This window comes from Euprymna scolopes, chromosome 17, assembly GCF_053919585.1.
Source record: "Euprymna scolopes isolate OS-2025 chromosome 17, ASM5391958v1, whole genome shotgun sequence".
Classification (NCBI taxonomy): Eukaryota; Metazoa; Mollusca; class Cephalopoda; order Sepiida; family Sepiolidae; genus Euprymna; species Euprymna scolopes.
This window is the reverse complement of record NC_136498.1, coordinates 115,925,838-115,945,604: the sequence shown is the minus strand read 5'-3', so window position 1 is coordinate 115,945,604 and position 19,767 is coordinate 115,925,838. Positions and strand designations below refer to the sequence as shown.

The window sequence follows — 19,767 nt, the reverse complement described above, 5'->3', positions numbered from 1 at the left end:
AAAACTGACAGAGGAGTTTGGTAGGTAAATTTTTTTAAACATATATATACACGCATACATAAATATATATATATATATATATATATATATATGTATGTTTGTGTTTACTATAACTTTTTTACGCAAATATTATGCGAGTACAAATTATGTAAAATATCACAGGCTCTAATTTGGGATCAGTGGGACCAAAGAAAATCTTTCTTTCATCCGGGTTACACTATATATATATATATATATATATATATATATATATATATATATACATACACACACACACACACTAGTAAGCCACTTGGCATTACCTGGGCGTAAAATATGCTTAAATATATCTTAATTTATGCAGATTCCATATTTAGAGAGCCAACTTTCTAGTGATTATTATATTGTACTTAATGTGTAGTTGTGATTTCAAGTTTTAACAAACAATATGACTTTGGTTCCATCATTTAAAATCAAAAACAAAACATTTACCTCTCCAGCGTTATTCGCTACCATACTTATTGTCAATTTACAAATTAATCAACTTCAACATATAAGCATATATTTTTACATGTGCAAAGAGTACACATTAGTTCAGCTGACAATTTCCCCTTGAAACTGGACTCAAGCAGTGCCGATTCAGGAGATGGATGGTGGAGATTTGCGCAATTCTTGCCTACCAATTTCACGCGCAGCTACCTTTACAGGGAGTATCCATTGTCTTTCAAGACTGAATGGAGGTTTCCATTTCCATCAAGTGTGGTTGAAGCTTTTTGAGTCTATGATTAAAATGCCATTTGGGCCAGTTGCCAGTGTATATATATATATATATATATATATAGGAAACAATAAGGTGGAAAATGAAGTCACAAAAACTATATATTGGTGAATATAGAATGGTTCATTTATTTAATAAAGGTATACAAACATTTAGTTGGAGAATAGAGGGGACTCTTTATACCAAGGTATTTCAAAGCCTAATGCTTCTCATCAGAAGAGTAGAGAAGATGCTAGGTGGGGATGCAACATCTAGCGTGGGATTCATCAGGAATGAAATAAACCAATGAAAATACTGATGATGTTAGGGGGAATTATATCAAATTCTAAGATAAAGGAGGGGCATATTATTTAAAGTGTAATGTAAAACGTTGTATACGGTTTATATATATATATATATATATATATATATATATATATAATCACATTGATGATTGTTAGTGAACAAGACAATTGCAAAAGATGACTTAAAAGGTATTATTCCAATAAAAAGCTGAATTTTATTCCCTTTTCATGGATGCGATTTTTCCACATCATTATTTGTAGGGTGGCAAACTGATTAAAGCATTGCATATCTGATGATGAACTCACAAATTCTTCGTATTCTAAGATGGAATTATTAATTCTCTTAAATAATTATCGATGTGTGTCTTTCAAAATCTGAAATGTTTTGCGTAGGTATACAAACGGTTGGGCGTGGCGTGTAATAGCTGGTGCATGTTTGAGATTATTGATGCAGATACGTGTTGCTCCTTAATGTATTTTATTCATCGTGTTGAATCCAGTTGTGATTTTTGAATATTTATTAAATAATCTTGTTTTTGTATTCAGCCAAATTTCTCTTTTAAAATTGTTGACGGCATTAATTTTTTTTGTTAAAATTTTTAATGCACAAAAAATGAATTTCTGAAATCGGAAATTCTGAGACTGCTGAGTTCAAAGTTTCTCTTTAAGAGAAATTCTTTTTTATCTTCTAAAATTCATCCATCACCAACAACTACCCTTGACATCTTTTTGGTTGCTATGCATCTCACCTGTGTTGAAGTTAGAAAACCGTAATGTAATGAATTCTTTGTTAATCCATATGACGTATTTCCATGAAATTTTGTTAAAATTGTTTGAGAAACTTTTGCATGATCTGTTTAACAAACAAACAAACAAACATACATACAAGCAAATTTTGTCTTTATGATATTTATAAAATCATAAGTTGCTTGTGTATATTGGTGAGCTTTTAAACCGACACATTTCAGGTGAAGACATTATTACATATTAACGTGCCATGATGAGATTAGCGTAAATTAAAAAAAAAATTATTGAATTATCAAATTTTATCACGTTTTAATGTGGAAGATTTGGACGACCAATACAGTATGACAGACTTATCTCCCTTGACCGCCATTTTTAAACACAAAATCTCAGAATGTAACTGTGGATGATGTTTTGTTAAAGATACATCTAGCATGTTTTCTATTGGATCATTTTTTGTAATTTTTGGAAATTATACTAATCTCGACATGACACGTAAATACATAATAATGTTTTCACCTGAAATGCGTTGATTTAAAAGATCACCAATCTATACAAGCCCGAAACATAATCGCTTACTCCTCATAACAGTATCAAAAGAATAATGAATGGAACTCGTTTCCTTGTCATTGAAGAACTCGGCCACTAAAAGAATGGATTATGACGATGCAGCAGACATCGTCTTCCTTGACTTTGCAAAAACATTTGATTTAATAAATAATAAATTTCTGCTCTATAAGCTTCAGTGAAAATAAGAGCCCTGACCTAAACATTCTTCATCCCAAAATACCTAAAGGACTCTCTTCATCCATTGCTGATCTCTTCACTCATCTCTTTAACCTATTCCTTCAAAACTTCTTTAAATGGGTGACACTTCTTCAAACTGGTGACATTTCAAAACTGGTGACATTCCTTCAAACAGGTAACATTTCTTCAAAACTGGTGTCACTTCTTCCAAACTGGTGACACTTCTTTAAAACTAGTGACACTTCTTCCAAACTGGTGATATTCCTTCAAAACTGATGTCACTTCTTCAAAACTGGTGACATTTCTGAAAACTGGCAAACAGCAATTGTTTGTCTCATCTTTAAGAAAAGTGACAAAACAAATCTATTCAACTAGAAGCCAGTCTCACTTTTGTTGTCTGCAGCACGGCTTTGTACCGAAGGGATTCTGCTTAACAAATTTCCTGATTATGGAGGGAGTGGGTCACTAAAATAATGACTGATAGTGATGCAGTTGACTTTTTGTTTGACGTTGCAGACGTCCAAACAGTTCAAGGTAGCCATATCGTATACATCGGGGTTATTGACTTTTGAACGGTTACCCACGTACATAACCCTCTATCCTTTTACAGAACTCTAGCCCTGTGATAATATTTTTCTAATATAATGAATTGATAGGTATTTTGTTAGCATAAAAGGCCAATTTTTTTTATTCATACAATTTTTTTTATTCATACAATTTTTTTTAAAACTTTCTCAGCAAATCTCATTTTGGATTTAACAAAAAAAAAAAAAATTCTAAATTCATCTTTTTTTTTTCTTTTTTTTTGTCGAAGTTCACAAATTTTAAAAGGTGGATATGGATTTGTATATTTTTTTGCTGTCATTCATTGTGAAAATGTTTTCTTTTTTCTTTTTTTTTTTTTTTCTTTTTTGTGATTCAGGTTTTACCATGTGTCCTCCAGTAACTCCTTTCGTCGTATTTGCTTTTTCAACATTTATTTGTATTTTCCATTTGAAATAAAATCCCCTTTCCTTGCTATTTTGTTTTGTCATGTGGAAAGCTGTAATCCTAACCTGAACCCTATCTCCGGGGCGCTAAATGCTGACTCCATTATCTTCCACCCAAGTATCCGTTGAACAGTTGATGAGCTTTTGGTTATATTTTGTCGGCCATTTTCTTTGTATTTTATGTAACTGAAACAAATTTGATATATTTTGAATGACTTTTTTTTTCTTTTTTTTTTTTTTATATTTTGGATATTTTTGAGCTGAAGATTATTTTGTATAATTTGTATTACTATTCTCATCTTAGTTGTTATTTTCACATTGGCTCGACCGATAGAATCTGATCTTTTCTAGGTACATCCTTTTGAATTTTACAAATCATTTTGTTGAATTCATGAATGTTTGCAGAATTTCAGGGATTGTCCAGTGAAGCCAACAAATGAAATAAAAAAGGCTAAAAAAAAAAAATATATATATATATATGTATATATATATAAAATTAAATGTTACCATAGCAATAAAAGTTACTTTTGTACTTACCTGGTTAGTTTCTGTATATTTTTAAGTAGTTTTAAATGCTCTTTATTTTATCACAAATTGTTCATTTTTTACGAGTTGTTAGCCAACAACATGGTCGCTGACAAGAGAAACAATGAAAACTGTCAGCAGCCATCTTTGTTTGCTACTAAATTATAAAAAGTAAATATTTGCCTAGAAATAAGAAAATTTAAAACTATTTAAAAAAAATATATATATACTCAGGAAAGTAGAAAGGTAACTTTTATCAGCTATGGTTACATTTATGTAGTGTGTGTGTGTGTGTGTGTATATATATATATATATATATATATATATATATATATATATATATATATATATATATATATATATATATATATATATATATATTACCTTAGTTGTTTGTTGGCTTAACTGCACAATCCCCAGAATTTCTAACAAAACTATTTAATCAATGGAGTAGATTGTTCTTATTCCATCAACCCTAATCAAACACAATTACATTATTCTCAGTAAGTAGTGTAACTTCAACATTCAGAAGACCATAACGTAGAACTGGGTGTTAAACACTGCCTTTAACCATTGGGTCATATATAAAAGAATAACAGTATAGTTACATTCTAAGATCCAAATATTCTTCATGCAAAACAACTCTTCCAGCATGTTAAAATTTCAGTACATTTTTTTTTACAGATCCATTCTGTTATGCAGAAACAAACTGTTATTATTAGGTCAACACCATCTTTTTTCGTGCATATACTCTTCAGAATAATTAGAAATTCTTTGCTTAGATAAAAAAAAAAAATGCTTAACAGTATAATGCTGAAAAAAAAAAGTTGACAGAAGACTCAATATCGTGGAATGTAACTATATTGCTATTTCTTAATATATGTTCTATATATTGAGCCTCTAAACAGAAAGGATTCGTATACACAAAAAGTGAAATATAATTGAAAAACATTTTACCAAAACAACATATATATATATATGGAGTGGATGGGGCTCCTTAGTCATAGTAAAGACAGTTCATCTAAGAGAAGGAAAACTGATAGAAAAAAAGACATTTTATCAAATCTCCAATACTAACGATTTCTACAATACTATCCCATTGATTACTGTACACACAATAACCCTTATCCCCGAGTGGCTTCCAGGCCTTGATAAGTGGTGACCACCATGTAAAAAAAAAAAAAAAAAAAAAAAAAAAAGAAAGAGCTCTTGGTGTTGGTCACCAGAACTGGACTGTTCATAGCTAACAGGGCAGATAGGGCTCCTGAGCTGTGTGAAGGCAACCTACCTAAAAGAGGGTAAATTGACTAAAACCCTGAGTCTGATATGGACTAATCGTCTCAATGTGCTATTGGACCTTCCATACCTCACTTAAAAAAGTGGATTGCACGTTGTGCAAGGTCAATTCCCTTGTAACTGAAGTCACGCATAGGTACCTTTTCAGAGTTTCCGTTTTTTTGTTTTTTTTTCCCCTTGATATACAAGAGCTCAAAACGTGAAAAATCTCCGAATGGTGTTCGCACACTAAACAGCCACCATATCAAGTCTGAATATTACACATTGAGACAAGATTAGATTTAAGGTTCCAAAATTTTATACTTGAATTTTCCACGTGAAAACCTGAACAATGATTAACGTTGTTGATTAACAAAACTAAAGAGAACAACTTCCGCCCATTCACGGAAGACTTTAAAATTCTGCACACATTACTGAGTTTGACCTAAAGCTCGCCAACTTCCAAAGGATGCCCCTAAAGAAGGTCGAATATTTCATTGGCAAAAACGTGAAAATAACAACAGATGTGAGTAGAAGCTTGAATAATGCAAATTGCTTTTCTTTTTTTTTTTTTAATTGTATCGACTGATGTTTTCTCAGATCCAATAAATAGCAATCACTTGCATTTAAACTGCATAATGCAGGATGACTTTTTATATCTGACCAATCCCAATATTTGATGACTTTTTATATCTGACCAATCCCAATATTTGGTGACTTTTTATATCTGACCAATCCCAATATTTGATGACTTTTTATATCTGACCAATCCCAATATTTGATGACTTTTTATATCTGACCAATCCCAATATTTGATGACTTTTTATATCTGACCAATCCCAATATTTGATGACTTTTTATATCTGACCAATCCCAATATTTGATGACTTTTTATATCTGACCAATCCCAATATTTGATGACTTTTTATATCTGACCAATCCCAATATTTGATGACTTTTTATATCTGACCAATCCCAATATTTGATGACTTTTTATATCTGACCAATCCCAATATTTGATGACTTTTTATATCTGACCAATCCCAATATTTGATGACTTTTTATATCTGACCAATCCCAATATTTGATGACTTTTTATATCTGACCAATCCTAATATTTGAACACGTCTGTTGTACAAAAAAGAAATGAATATCGACACAGAAATTTATTTGCTGCGAAAACTGACGATGTTTTTATCTTGTTTGTTACCGTGCACACTTTTCATCTGTCCATGAATGTTTCTGAACATGAAAGACAAGAATGGATGATATAAAAAAAAATAATAATAAATAAATAAAAGAGCTGGCGGCAAATAATAAGAAGTGATAAAAGAAGATGAATTATGTAAATAATTTCTTGCTTTTGTCTCACCTCTCACCGCCCGTCAATTCCTCTTTCACACCTCCTTCACTCTCTTTCACCTTTCCTTTCTATCCCCCTCTTCTTCATCTTTTTCCTCCTCTTCCCTCTCTCTCTCTCCCCTTCTTCCCTCTCTCTCCCCTTCTTCCCTCTCTCTTCCCCTTCTCTCTCTCTTCTCCTTCTTCTCTTTTACTTCCCCCTTCTCTTTTTTCTCTTCCCCCCTTTTTTTCTCGTCCCACTTCTTTTTTCTCTTCCTCTCCCCATTTCATCTTCCTCTTCTTCTCTTTCTCTCTCCCTTCTCCTCCCCCTTTTCTCTTTCTCTTTTCCCTTTTTTCTCTTCTCATTCACTTTCTTTTCCTCTCTCCTCTTTCTCTTTTAATTATTTACATCATTCTATTCCTCTTACCCCTTCTCTCATAAATCTTTCTCCCATCATCTGAAGAGTGCACGATGACAAGCAAAATGAAATCATAAAAGTTTCAATATCATACATATAGAAATGAACAACTTAAATACATAAAATATTTTATCATATAATAATTGATACCAAACAAAATCTTTTTTGTTCCTATGAAACTCATTAAAGTTTATTTGAATCTTTATATCTGCAAAAGCAATTTAAAAAGTTGGAGAAAATCTTTTTTTTAAAGTCAATATCTGCTGTGCCTTGGTGGATGTCTACACTCTCTGAGTGACCTTGTTAATTCTTGACATTTTTCTTGTCATGTTTCAGACTTAAGTGACAAGTCTGCATTGCCTGCCTTACCAAGCAAAAAGCCTTATCCACCACCACCAATTGGGAAGAAACCAATTCCTACAAAACCTGACATTATCAGACAGTCGACCATCGATAACAGAGAGTTGAGCAGATCTTCCTCATCCCCGAAAGGTTCAACTTCAAACTTGTCTGAGAACAAATCCCGCGATAAAGAAAGTCACCGAGAGAAGGACAAGGATGATAAAGGTTTTATGATTCTTGTCTTATATAAACGAATTATTTATTCAAATTTTTAAACAGTTTTTAACATGAATGATTTCAAATCTACAAATAAGTTTGAGTTGAATTACTAAACTCAATCAGCAGGTACACTTTTTTCACGGGTGCTTATTCAGATTGGCACTTATGGTGACATTTAAAAGTAAAGAAAATACAGAAATGTCTGTATACTGTAGATACCAGTCATAGGACGAAGATAAAAGATTCCAAAAATCACATACCTTGATCAAGTAGTTTTTTTTTTTTTTTTAGTTTTTTATTTTAAGAAAATCAAATTTTACTGTTTTGATTAGGGTGAAAAAAATTGCAATCAGTGGATAAGGGCAGATAACCTTAAGGCAAGTGGAAACTCAAAATAATCACTGATTACCGAAATATGGTCTCGTCTGTTACTTATCAGTAAAAAATCGGTAAATTTGTTTTTCGTAAATAAAAAACGAAACTGCTTGATTATTTTTGATTTTTTTTTTTTTAATATACAATTTTTATTCCCTGACCAGTTTGCACAAAATAAAAGTTTTTCATTTTATTTATCACTATAAGTGTCAATTTAAATAAGCACCCAAAATACTTTAAGCAAAACAATATTAAAACGAACAAAATCATCTTAGTAAAAATGAAGAGTTTGAATCTAAAACTCAATAAATCCAATTTATTTAAATTCAGACTTTACCATAAAATTAAATTTAGATTTCAACTAAAAACTTATTTTTATTGGAATCTAAAAGAAATCATACCAGTATCATCTATAAATATAAAAGCGAAAATGTGTGTATGTATCTTCGCTTTTTGTGTATGTCTGAGAAAGGCTTTTTTCCGAGAAGCGATCAGTCGACTCACTTCTTAAAACTTTTTATATCACGTCTAAATGATAATATCTACGAGTTAACAACTGGGGTCGCTTGTCTATTTAGTTTGCTCGACTTTGAAAAGATAAATATTCAACATTTTTCGATCGCCGCATGTGCATTAAGCTTTTTTGTATAATAATAAAAGTGAAACTAATTCTCACTGCATTTTTCCGGAAACGTCTGAAAGCAATCAGCTTTGATCAATGTGGAGTTTCTCCTTATATCAGACAATTGCTATTCAATTTGGACAATCCCCTTTTTATGGGGAGCTGGTTTTCCCCACAACATCTTGGGGAAACACAAAAAAAAAATAAAAAATCCTGCCCCGCAGTAAATAAAATACTGCCCCGCAGTCAAAGTTACCTCATTAAATACGGGCACCTGCCAAGTTTTAATACTTAAATAAATTCAAACATGTTTCCGTTACTATTTCGTGGTGGCCCAGTGGTGAACGTCGCACGTTTTTTTACACACTTCAATTTCCAACTTCGACTCAAGGATTCGGGTTCGGGTTCGATCCTTCATACTTACCTACCAAAACTTTTTTTTATTTTAACCCCCCCCCCCCGACACAAACACCCTGGTGTTTTGATTTACCTAAAACCACACGCACCTCCAAACACCCAGGCAATGCTGAGCCCCCCCCCCCCCCAGTATTATATAAAACATGATTTGGGAATGTGGTTGTGCATTAAAATGCAATACTTTTTATAGTGAAAATTATTGTAATTTTCAAAATGCTGTTTATCACGTTTTACATACAAACTATTCAGATATTCATGGAGAAAACTTGGTGACCTTTAGTCTTGAAAAGACCAAGGCTATAGATAAGAAGTAAGAGTTCTACAAGTCTGCAGTTCTTGGAAAGAAGGTACTGTATTATAATGCGGTATTAAAACAGCAAATTGATGAAAAAAACTGTAAAGGGAAGTAACTCTGATTGTCTTGTGTAAATATGAGTATCATCAAAAAAAAGTGGTCATATGGCAAGTTAAATCCTTGTACTCCTCAGTTACGAAGATTGAAAAGTTGAACAACCTGGTGACTGAATGATGATTATATTCATTCGTAAAAGTTGTGACTTGTTTCTTTTCAGTATTGACTTTAAATATAATATTTATAGCTTTATCTATAAATATAAAAGCAAAAATATGTATGTGTGTGTGTACTTTTTTTGTGTGTCCGCAAAAAGCTTTTTTTCGTCGGCCTTTTTATATCATGTCTAAACCATAATAACTACGACTTAAGAATGAGGACTGCGGCTATCTTTAATTTGCCCAACTGTTACCAGCTATTTTCGATCGCCACATCTTCGAAAAGCAAATGATGGGGCGGGGGGGGGGAGACAGTAACTGGCTTGCAGCGCAAAACTAAGTCGAACATCACACCACTTCCTTGCACCTGTATATTATATACACTTTATAAACCTTAACTTAACATGCTTATAAATTCCTCTCCCCTCATGGCTGAGATGGTTAAGTGCCTGGCTTTTTATCCCTTTCATTTCCACCTTCGCGTCAAGGCTTTGGGGTTCAAACCATACCTTCCTACTAAAACTTTTTTTTTCTCTTTTACACCTCCAAACACCCGGCCAACGTTTTCTTTTTCTTTTTTTAACACACACACCTCCAAACACCCGGGCAATGCCAGATACCCTCCACTAGTACTTATATAAAAGGCAAAATGGGCACAAGCATTTGTGTATGTCCACAAAAGGTTTTTTTGCATCGGCTTCTTGCGTCGGTTAGATTCCACAGTATGTTTTCGCATACTTCCCATATTGTAATATCTCAAATTCGCAAATGGACATCATCTCCATCTTTTTTTTTGATGGAGTTAAACAAAATTCCTACTGTGCCATTGTCTCGGCTGTTTGTTTGTCTTTTTCATATAAATAAAGCGAAACTATTGGAACGCAACCGCCTGGCCTTGGGGCCGGATAGTATCATTTCTGTAATTGGTCGTTGGTCAATGTAGAGGGAACCCTTCACGCTGAGACAATTACTATTTATTTGGATACTGCCAGAGTGCCCCTTTTTGGGGGGGGGAGTTGGTTTTCCCCCCACATTAAAAACGACTGTGTGTCTAATTTGTTTTCATGGGAGATTTAAAAGCAATGCTATTTCTGCAAGTCAGTTTTTATTTTTGACTGACTACGTTAAATTTGAACGCTTTAGACTTCCGGTCGCATTATGGAGTAGCAGTAAGACGTCAGATTTTCTTTCATTTTTTTTTTTTTTTTTTTTTTTACGCCTTCACGTCACGGGTTTGAGCCTGCCTGCCTGCCTGCCTGTCTGCCTGCCTGCCTACTACTACGTTTTTATTTTGCTCAACACACCTCCAAACACCCGGACAACATTGGGCACCCGGGCTAGTATACTTATATATTGAAAATAAATATAATAGATTATTTTATTGTTTTTCTTTTTCAATATTTCAAATAAATATTGTTTTATTATTTTTATTGTTGTTTCAAATAGTAATCCAGAGAACATAAGTCCGTTACAGATAAAACTTTCTCAACAATTTCATCCATGATTGTGGAAAGGATACATATTAGATTAAATAAAAAGGTTTTCTGAAGTATAACTTTCTATTCGGCAGTTTAAATGTTCCCAAATTCCTTTTAATTTTTCCTCAACTTCACTTTTCAACGATTGTAATAGATTTTCACATTCATTATTTACGGAATGCCTTCAATAAGCTTCCAGACTTTTTTCGTATGGACACTTTTATTGATAGTAGACACATGAAACTTGTCCCCTTTGAAGTAATCTCCTCCGGCTGCAATGCACTTGTTGTACCATTCCAACAACTTCTAGAAGGTCCCATGGAAGTCCTCTTGTGTGAATGTGTCAATGATCGTCATCACACCCTCTTTCATCTCCTCGATTGTCTCATAACAACCGCCTCTAAGGTTTTCCTTGAGCTTAGGGAATAGCAAAAATCACAGGAGCAAGGTCTGGACTCGAGAAAGAGGCATCAAGACATTTTTCTCTATCTTGATCAAATAGTCTGTAACAAGGATGGAGCACTCTTGCGACAAACTTTGTGAAAATCTTCCGCATCTTCAGTTCCTTGCGAATAATTGTGTGTACAGTTCCCACACTGACATCAAACTGTGCACGTGTTGTCTTTATAGACACACGACAGTCCTTATCTATGAAATTCTTTATTTGGCCAATCAACTCTAATTTTCTGACTTCCTTATTCCTCCCACACCTCTCATCATCCCTTACAAGCTCTCTGCCTTCCTTGAATCTCTTATGCCACTCAAAAAAACTGATGTTCAATTCATGCAAGATGCTCCAAAATCAGTCTGTAGCATTTCATATGATTCTATAGCATTTTTTCTAAGTTTAATGTAGAATTTTATTGCACATCGTTCTTCTAAAGTGTCCTTACGTCCAGCTTGCATTTTTGAAATACACCAGCTGTGACAATCAGGCTTTAGTAAGGTGTATTCCAATTCCTGCTGTAGCTATTCATTTGAACATGAAATCATAAAAATTGATTAGTTATCTCATAAGATGTGTAGCAATAACATACTGAATTTTCAAGAGTCTACGACAATTTTAAATGTCAGCCCCCCCCCCAAAAAAAAGTTTGGAAACTTATTGAAGGAACCTTGTAAAAAACAAAATGTAAATAATTATTTAATGACAATATATTTTAACAATTGTGCAAAAGATAAACATATTTATTAGAAAGAAAAGCAATAATAAAAATAATAATAAAACCAGTTATTTGCAATATTGAAAAAAATTATCATTTATTTGTGCTATATAAATAAACATAAATATTATATTTAAAGTCAATATTGAAAAGGAACAAGTCAGAACTGTTACGAACAGGTATGATAATCATTCAATGATTTTTCGATCTTCATAACTGAAGAGTACTGCAAATTAAATTACTACATTACCAGAAAAATTAATAAGAAACGTTCATTACAAAAGGCAAACAGAACAATATGGAAAATTTAAAGTAAGTGACAAAATTTGTGTCTGTGATTAAAACATTTTTGGTCATCTTTGTGGCAAAAGGTCAATCCAATTTATACTTGACTTTATTTTTTTTTTTTGTCTTTTTTTTTCTCTTTCAGCTTTCCCTGATTTTGATAATTTGGATTTGCCTCCATCAGAGAAACTTGTCCATTTAACGGCTAATCGCGTGAAGCAGCCAAATAAGCGTCCACCATCCCAGGTGTTCTTGCATACTGTAAGTTGTGCGATTCAACTTTTCATTTTTGTGTAAAATTTTTTTTTTTGTTTTGTTTTTGTATCTCGTTTTTTTTGTTGTTTTTTTTTGTTGTTTTTTTTAATAGAAAGAAATAGTTGTGAATTTAGTTATGACATGGTCTGACCTCTTAGCTATGTTTCTTTCCACTTTTTTTTTTTTTTTTTTTAGTTCATTTTCAGGAATTGTTCAAATTAGGCATGCAATCATCAAAACTATTTTCAGTGCAAAAAAATGGTAAAAAAAATTTAGTTTTAGAGATTCCACTATAAATTAGAGAATTGGATTTAATGAACTGACAGACTTTGACAAACCAAGGTTTAACCTTCCCAAATAAGTTATTAAATAAATATCAAACAATTTGAAAGAAATTAATTTGAAAGAAGTCTGTTCACTTTTTCCTATCATTGTTGGTGCATCACTTTATTAATGCTTTTCAAGTAAAGAATAATGCAATAGCTCATTACAGGCTCTGAATTAACAAATTATTTGTCACTAAAGAAGATTAAAAGAAAATGTTTTTAAAAAAGAAAGGTCAAATTTACGAGTCTTAACTGAGTTTCTTTTAGTTGTCTTAGTTTTAACTGATTTGCTGCGATGGTATGTTTTTCCATAAATTCTCTTTAAAATAAGGTTGAAATGCATGAAATCAAACACAACCTAATTTACATACGAAACTCAATCTAATCTTAAATTTTATTTTAAAAAAAACAAATATCAAACAATCTAAAAGAAGTTTGTTCATTTTTTTCTATCATTGGTTTTTTTTTTTTTTTTTACAAAGGCATCACCACATTATCAAGGCCCAGAGGCCACTCAAGGATAAGGGTTAAAGAGTGTACAGTAGAAATTGGACAATATAGTAATCATTAGTAATGAAAATTTGGTAAATTTGATAACTTATATGGAACGGCTCATCAAGAACTTATTTACTTTAGACTTGAAGACAACCATATTGTAGTCAGCCGGAAAGCAGGAAAACGGAAGACAATTCCACAGGCGTGCAGTTCTAAGAAAGAAGCTTTGTTCATGGAATCTACGTTTAGGTTTAGGTACAGATAAAGAGTGGGGGGGAATTATTGATAGTGTTTACAGCTAGACGAGTGTTTCTTGTGAAAGTTTGGCGAGGGGGGACCATAGATTGAAGCTCAGTCGAACACTTTCCATGAAAATAACGATACATCAGAGACAAACTCGCAACATCTCTTCTGTGAGATAAATATAATTTTTTTTTTGGATATTTTTTAACAATAATGTTGCAGCTCATAAAGTTTTTAGTTAATACAAAGTTTAAAACTAAAGCAGATTAGAAGAAAATGTTTTTCAAAAAATTTACTAGGATTAACTTTCTTTTAGTTGACTTAGTTTTAACTAATTAGCTAGATGGTACCTTTTCTTATAGGAGAGCACTCAGCACAACTGGCTGATAGACTCTCATCTTGGTGTTTACAGTCAGCATATCGTTTTCCCACACTCGCTTGGTGAGGTGGTCCATTGCTGCTTTGACGATCCTTGTATTCAGCTCGGAATCGAGGGAGAGGTTGCTAGAGATGGTCGAACCAAGGTATGTGAACCTGTCCACCACCGCAAGGGTATGTTCATCAATTGAGATGGTTGGCGCATTGTGTGCTTCTTGACACATGATCTCAGTTTTCTTTAGGCTGATGGTTAGGCCAAATTCCTTGCATGCCACTGCAAAATGGTCCATGAGTCACTGCTGAAAACGATATGCTGACTGTAAACACTAAGATGAGAGTCTATCAGGCAGTTGTGCTGTGCACTCTCCTATACAGTAGTGAAGCATGGACCCTCTACTCCTACCAGAAAGCTAAGCTAAATGTTTTCCACCTTTGCTGCGTCCTCAGACTGCTTGGCCTGACCTGGCAGGACCGTGTCACCCACATAAATGTCCTAGCCAAGGCGCGGATGCCCAGCATGTATGCCATCTTCATGACCGGACGTTTGCGCTGGCTGGGACATGTAAGCCGGATGGATGATGGACGAATCCCTAAAGACCTTTTGTTTAGGGAGCTTGCCTCTGGCACAAGGCCAACCGCCCCTCCGCTACAAGGATGCCTGCAAGCATGACCTGAGGGCCGGCAGTTTCAGCCCCTCAAAGCTTGAGATTGCTGCCTCAGACCGTGAAGGCTGGCGGACCACCATCCGGTGTGTGGCTGAGACATCCAAGAGGAGGAGAACCACACGTTTGCATGAGAACCAGGCCTGTAGAAAGGAGATGACAGATCCAGCTTCGACCCGGCCCAGGCTCAGAGAAAAAAAAGCTGCATCTGCAGTAACTGTGCAGCTGCAACCCTCGACTGAATCAGGACGCAGAATTTCATGATCTCTTGAGATCGACGGAGCCAACAACCTTTCCTTATAAATTATCTTTTAGTTGTCCTAGTTTGTTACTAATTAACCAGATGGATCTGATGGATAGATCGACACATGAATATGAGCACACAGAACAGTAAAAACTGATTATTTTAATAACAATTTTAATGAAAATCTGTTATATGGACAAGTTTTTCTCTCCCTTTTTCGTTTACTGATACAGCATTTTGAGGAAATTTTATGCGCATTACACCAACACTGAAAGAACAACCAGGATTTGCATCTTTGAATATTTGTAAAATATTCGCTTTGGAATTCAGAAGGACATACTTTGGATGTCGAATATCATATTGCATTGATATTCCCTTTTGTCCTGGAACAGCTGTGGAGTTTTCAGGTTTCTTTATATAACGACCTGTTGCTTTGATGATGTCGCTCCGTATGTTGCGAGTCAAGAGCTTCAAACCTTGTTTCTATTTCAACAAGAATAGTTTTGGTAAATACGCGACTGTAGTTAGTGGTTTCAGATAAAGCTGTGATATCACCATGGTCATCAGACTTCAAACTTTCATTACAACATCGATTAAAAGTGTGAAACCTTGGATGCATCGTGCACTGATAAAATTGTGTTGCTTTAAAATCATTAAACTGATCTCCATTGCTATTGACGAAACTGTTAATATCTTTAGTAGATACTGAATGAGTAAATTAATGATTGTCTCTTACAATGTGATTTTATTATTTATATTGAACTATGTAGCACAATATTATTTTATGAGTATTTATTAGTACTTATTAATTTTTCTCATAGAACATCGATTAAGAGTGAAACTTTGGATACATTGTGCACTAATGTCCACTGCTATTGATCAAACAATGTCTTTGGTAGATATTCAGCTGGTTAATTCCAGGATTTTAGTATTATTCGATCAACAGGATTTTCAACCAGTTTTCAAAAGCCAATACTTTAAATGTTTGCTTGGGAATTTCCATCAGTGTAGTTACAGAATATTCTTTGCTTACTGATGTATCTTTGATATCTCAACTGACGTACACTCATTCTGCCAAGGTCAATCAAATTTGTTTCTTGTGAGAATTGAGTTTGTTAAAAAAAAAAAAAAAAAAAACTTAGAATACATGGCAAACCATTTTGTCAATTAGAGATGTAAGAAGCATGCTATTGAGTGATGTAAATTCTCCAATAAATTTGGTCTTCAAGGTCATCATTATCATTGTGAGTGATATCATCATCATTGTCAACATCATCTGCATCATTTTCTTCTGAATTCAGAGTATTTTGCCAACAAGCTATAGAGCTGTTGCTTCTGATGCGAAAGAGTGTCTTTTTTCCCCCTATACAGAATAAATTGAGATTCTTAGCTTTAATGTGTTAGGAGTTATTGTTGTCTCATTAAAACATGGCCAACCTGTTTTGATTTGTTTGGTGATAATGTAGATAGTGTTCTTGATTTGTTTGGTGATAATGTAGATGGTGTTCTTGATTTGTTTGGTGATAATGTAGATAGTGTTCTTGATTTGTTTGGTGATAATGTAGATAGTGTTCTTGATTTGTTTGGTGATAATGTAGATAGTGTTCTTGATTTGTTTGGTGATAATGTAGATGGTGTTCTTGATTTGTTTGGTGATAATGTAGATAGTGTTCTTGATTTGTTTGGTGATAATGTAGATGGTGTTCTTGATTTGTTTGGTGATAATGTAGATGGTGTTCTTGATTTGTTTGGTGATAATGTAGATAGTGTTCTTGATTTGTTTGGTGATAATGTAGATAGTGTTCTTGATTTGTTTGGTGATAATGTAGATGGTGTTCTTGATTTGTTTGGTGATAATGTAGATAGTGTTCTTGATTTGTTTGGTGATAATGTAGATGGTGTTCTTGATTTGTTTGGTGATAATGTAGATAGTGTTCTTGATTTGTTTGGTGATAATGTAGATAGTGTTCTTGATTTGTTTGGTGATAATGTAGATGGTGTTCTTGATTTGTTTGGTGATAATGTAGATGGTGTTCTTGATTTGTTTGGTGATAATGTAGATGGTGTTCTTGATTTGTTTGGTGATAATGTAGATAGTGTTCTTGATTTGTTTGGTGATAATGTAGATGGTGTTCTTGATTTGTTTGGTGATAATGTAGATAGTGTTCTTGATTTGTTTGGTGATAATGTAGATGGTGTTCTTGATTTGTTTGGTGATAATGTAGATAGTGTTCTTGATTTGTTTGGTGATAATGTAGATGGTGTTCTTGATTTGTTTGGTGATAATGTAGATAGTGTTCTTGATTTGTTTGGTGATAATGTAGATAGTGTTCTTGATTTGTTTGGTGATAATGTAGATAGTGTTCTTGATTTGTTTGGTGATAATGTAGATGGTGTTCTTGATTTGTTTGGTGATAATGTAGATAGTGTTCTTGATTTGTTTGGTGATAATGTAGATGGTGTTCTTGATTTGTTTGGTGATAATGTAGATAGTGTTCTTGATTTGTTTGGTGATAATGTAGATGGTGTTGATGAAGCACAACTTGTTAGGTCAGGGTTCGTGCCTCTGGATTCTGACAGCTACAGAGTGATATGACCATTGCAATTGTTGCGTTCAGTGGTGAACAAGCTTTTCAGACAAGCAATGTTTTTTGGGTGCTTGTTTAGAATGACACTTATTTAAAAAAAAAAAAATACAAGAAAAAATTTATGGTATATGGTCATCAGTCATAGAATGAAGGTGTTATATTCTAAAAAATTATGTAAATTTATCAATTTTTTTTTTTCAACTAAGAAAATCAAATTTTAGGACTAAGCTAGTCATGGTGTTTTCATCTGTCATAATGAAATAAGTGGGAGACAATTCAATTTTAAATATCTACACCAAAATCAGCCTAATACTGAATAAAGTTTAGTATTAATATTTTTGATTTTGATATTAAAAAGATTATATGAAAAATCAAAAAAAAAAAAAGAAAAAAAAGAAGACGAATCATGAAACAAAGTATCGCTGTATTTAATAATGTCTGCTTGAGTGAAAAAAATGCTGCCTAAATATACCAATTTCAAATATATTGTTTTTACAATACAATTATCCACTGACACATGTTTCGTTATCTACGACTCATCAGAGTGGCTGAATTTCATATATATATTTATTAATTTACAGTTATTTTTTTTATTGTTGTATGATTTTAAGAGAAGAAATATTTCTACTTGGTAAATTTTTATTAAAGCAAAGTAGATTTAGAGATTTTAACTAACCGTAACACATTAAAATGACCATCAAACTAATGATGATGAATTGATGATTATAACATTTTTTTTTTCACTGGAGATAGATACATCAACTGGTTTTAACAAGAGAAGAAATATTTCCAGAGAAAATTTTAAACAAATTATCGGTACTGCTGCAGAATTTGAATTGGGCATAAGTAACTGGCTGTTTGGTGTTGCTCGGAACGTGACGTCATGCGCTCAGGTTTGAATGTAATCGGATGTAAGATGCCGATCAGCCAATCGATGCATGGCAAAGGAGCAGACGATGTTTGGGGAAAAATATTGAAAGAACAAAAAAAAAAAATCAATAATTTAAGTAAACAACGTACCCTCAAACAGCTGGTTCTAACAATTTTCATCATCAACCATTACACACAGTCGTGTGTTGGGCAGCAACAAACCCCCTCCACCTCTCCCTTTGCACTGTTCTTATCCAAGTTGCTCTCGATCTTCCTCTCTTCCTTTCATACATTGTTCTTATATTCCAATGTCCTAGTCTGATCTTGGTTTTACTCGAAATGTTCGCTATAATGGGATGAAAGAGTGAATGATGCCAGGGGAGGGGTGCGAGAAGAGCGGAAAAAAGAGGAAGGCAACAAAGGGAAAGGTGGGAGGGGGTGCTTGGTATGTCGGTAATGTTTTAGTTTTGGAGTTTAAGGACCTTGTGGGGGAGGGTCTGGGAAGTTCATTTCTGGTGTGGCTGAGGGCATAGGGATATATGGAGGGGAAAGAGGGATATATGCGGGTACGAGGAGGGGGGTTACCTTAAAATTCGATTCTTAATGTTAAAGTTTTTGGCGTCTCGTTAGTGAGATGATTTCTTGATAAGTATGTCTTGACCTGTTGGGTTTTCGCTTATGTTCGGAGGCATTCATACGAGTTTTACTTGACTCAGAGGCCCGCCCACACACATACACACACATGCTGAAGTAGGGGTTCTCTGTTGGCGTTTCCGTAACATACTTGTTTTACGAGAAAGGGTCATCAGCCCTATGCTCAACCTTAAACCTGGAGGACCAGGGATCACTCTTTGTCTGGTTTCTATCCGTCGACCTTTCTGGCAAGGGTGGCCCTGCCAGGAGCTTTTGCTCCCACCAGTATAGCTCTAGGGATCATTGAAATGCTCTAGCTCCTTCATCGCGACAAGGTGGTAATCCAAGGAGGAGCACTTCTAACTACTTTATACTAGATGAATATCTCCACCTTGGATCAACAGTTGCAGATGCTGGAATATGGCATTTAATATTGCCAAACAAAATGAATAATCGCTGCAAAGAAAAATCGCGCATCTTGTGGTAAGAAGTGCATCATCGCCAAAAGAGGATGAATGGCTAGAGGTGTACCAAGATGAAATGCTGGCAATAAGGACTGGCACGTTTTTCTAGCAGGCCAAATT

The 19,767-nt window shown here is 33.8% G+C and overlaps 1 protein-coding gene across 24 annotated transcripts in view; it reads left to right on the top strand.

The window, feature by feature from the left end:
* The window catches only part of LOC145296919 (SH3 domain-containing kinase-binding protein 1-like), a 452,874-nt gene that overhangs the window by 415,767 nt on the left and 17,340 nt on the right, over window positions 1–19,767 (top strand). For all 24 annotated transcript variants that reach the window (XM_080143107.1, XM_080143091.1, XM_080143089.1 and 21 more), the window contains 2 exons: window positions 7,415–7,645; window positions 12,635–12,750. In XM_080143107.1, coding sequence (XP_079999233.1) covers window positions 7,415–7,645; window positions 12,635–12,750 — 347 coding nt within the window. The remainder of the gene's footprint in view (window positions 1–7,414; window positions 7,646–12,634; window positions 12,751–19,767) is intronic.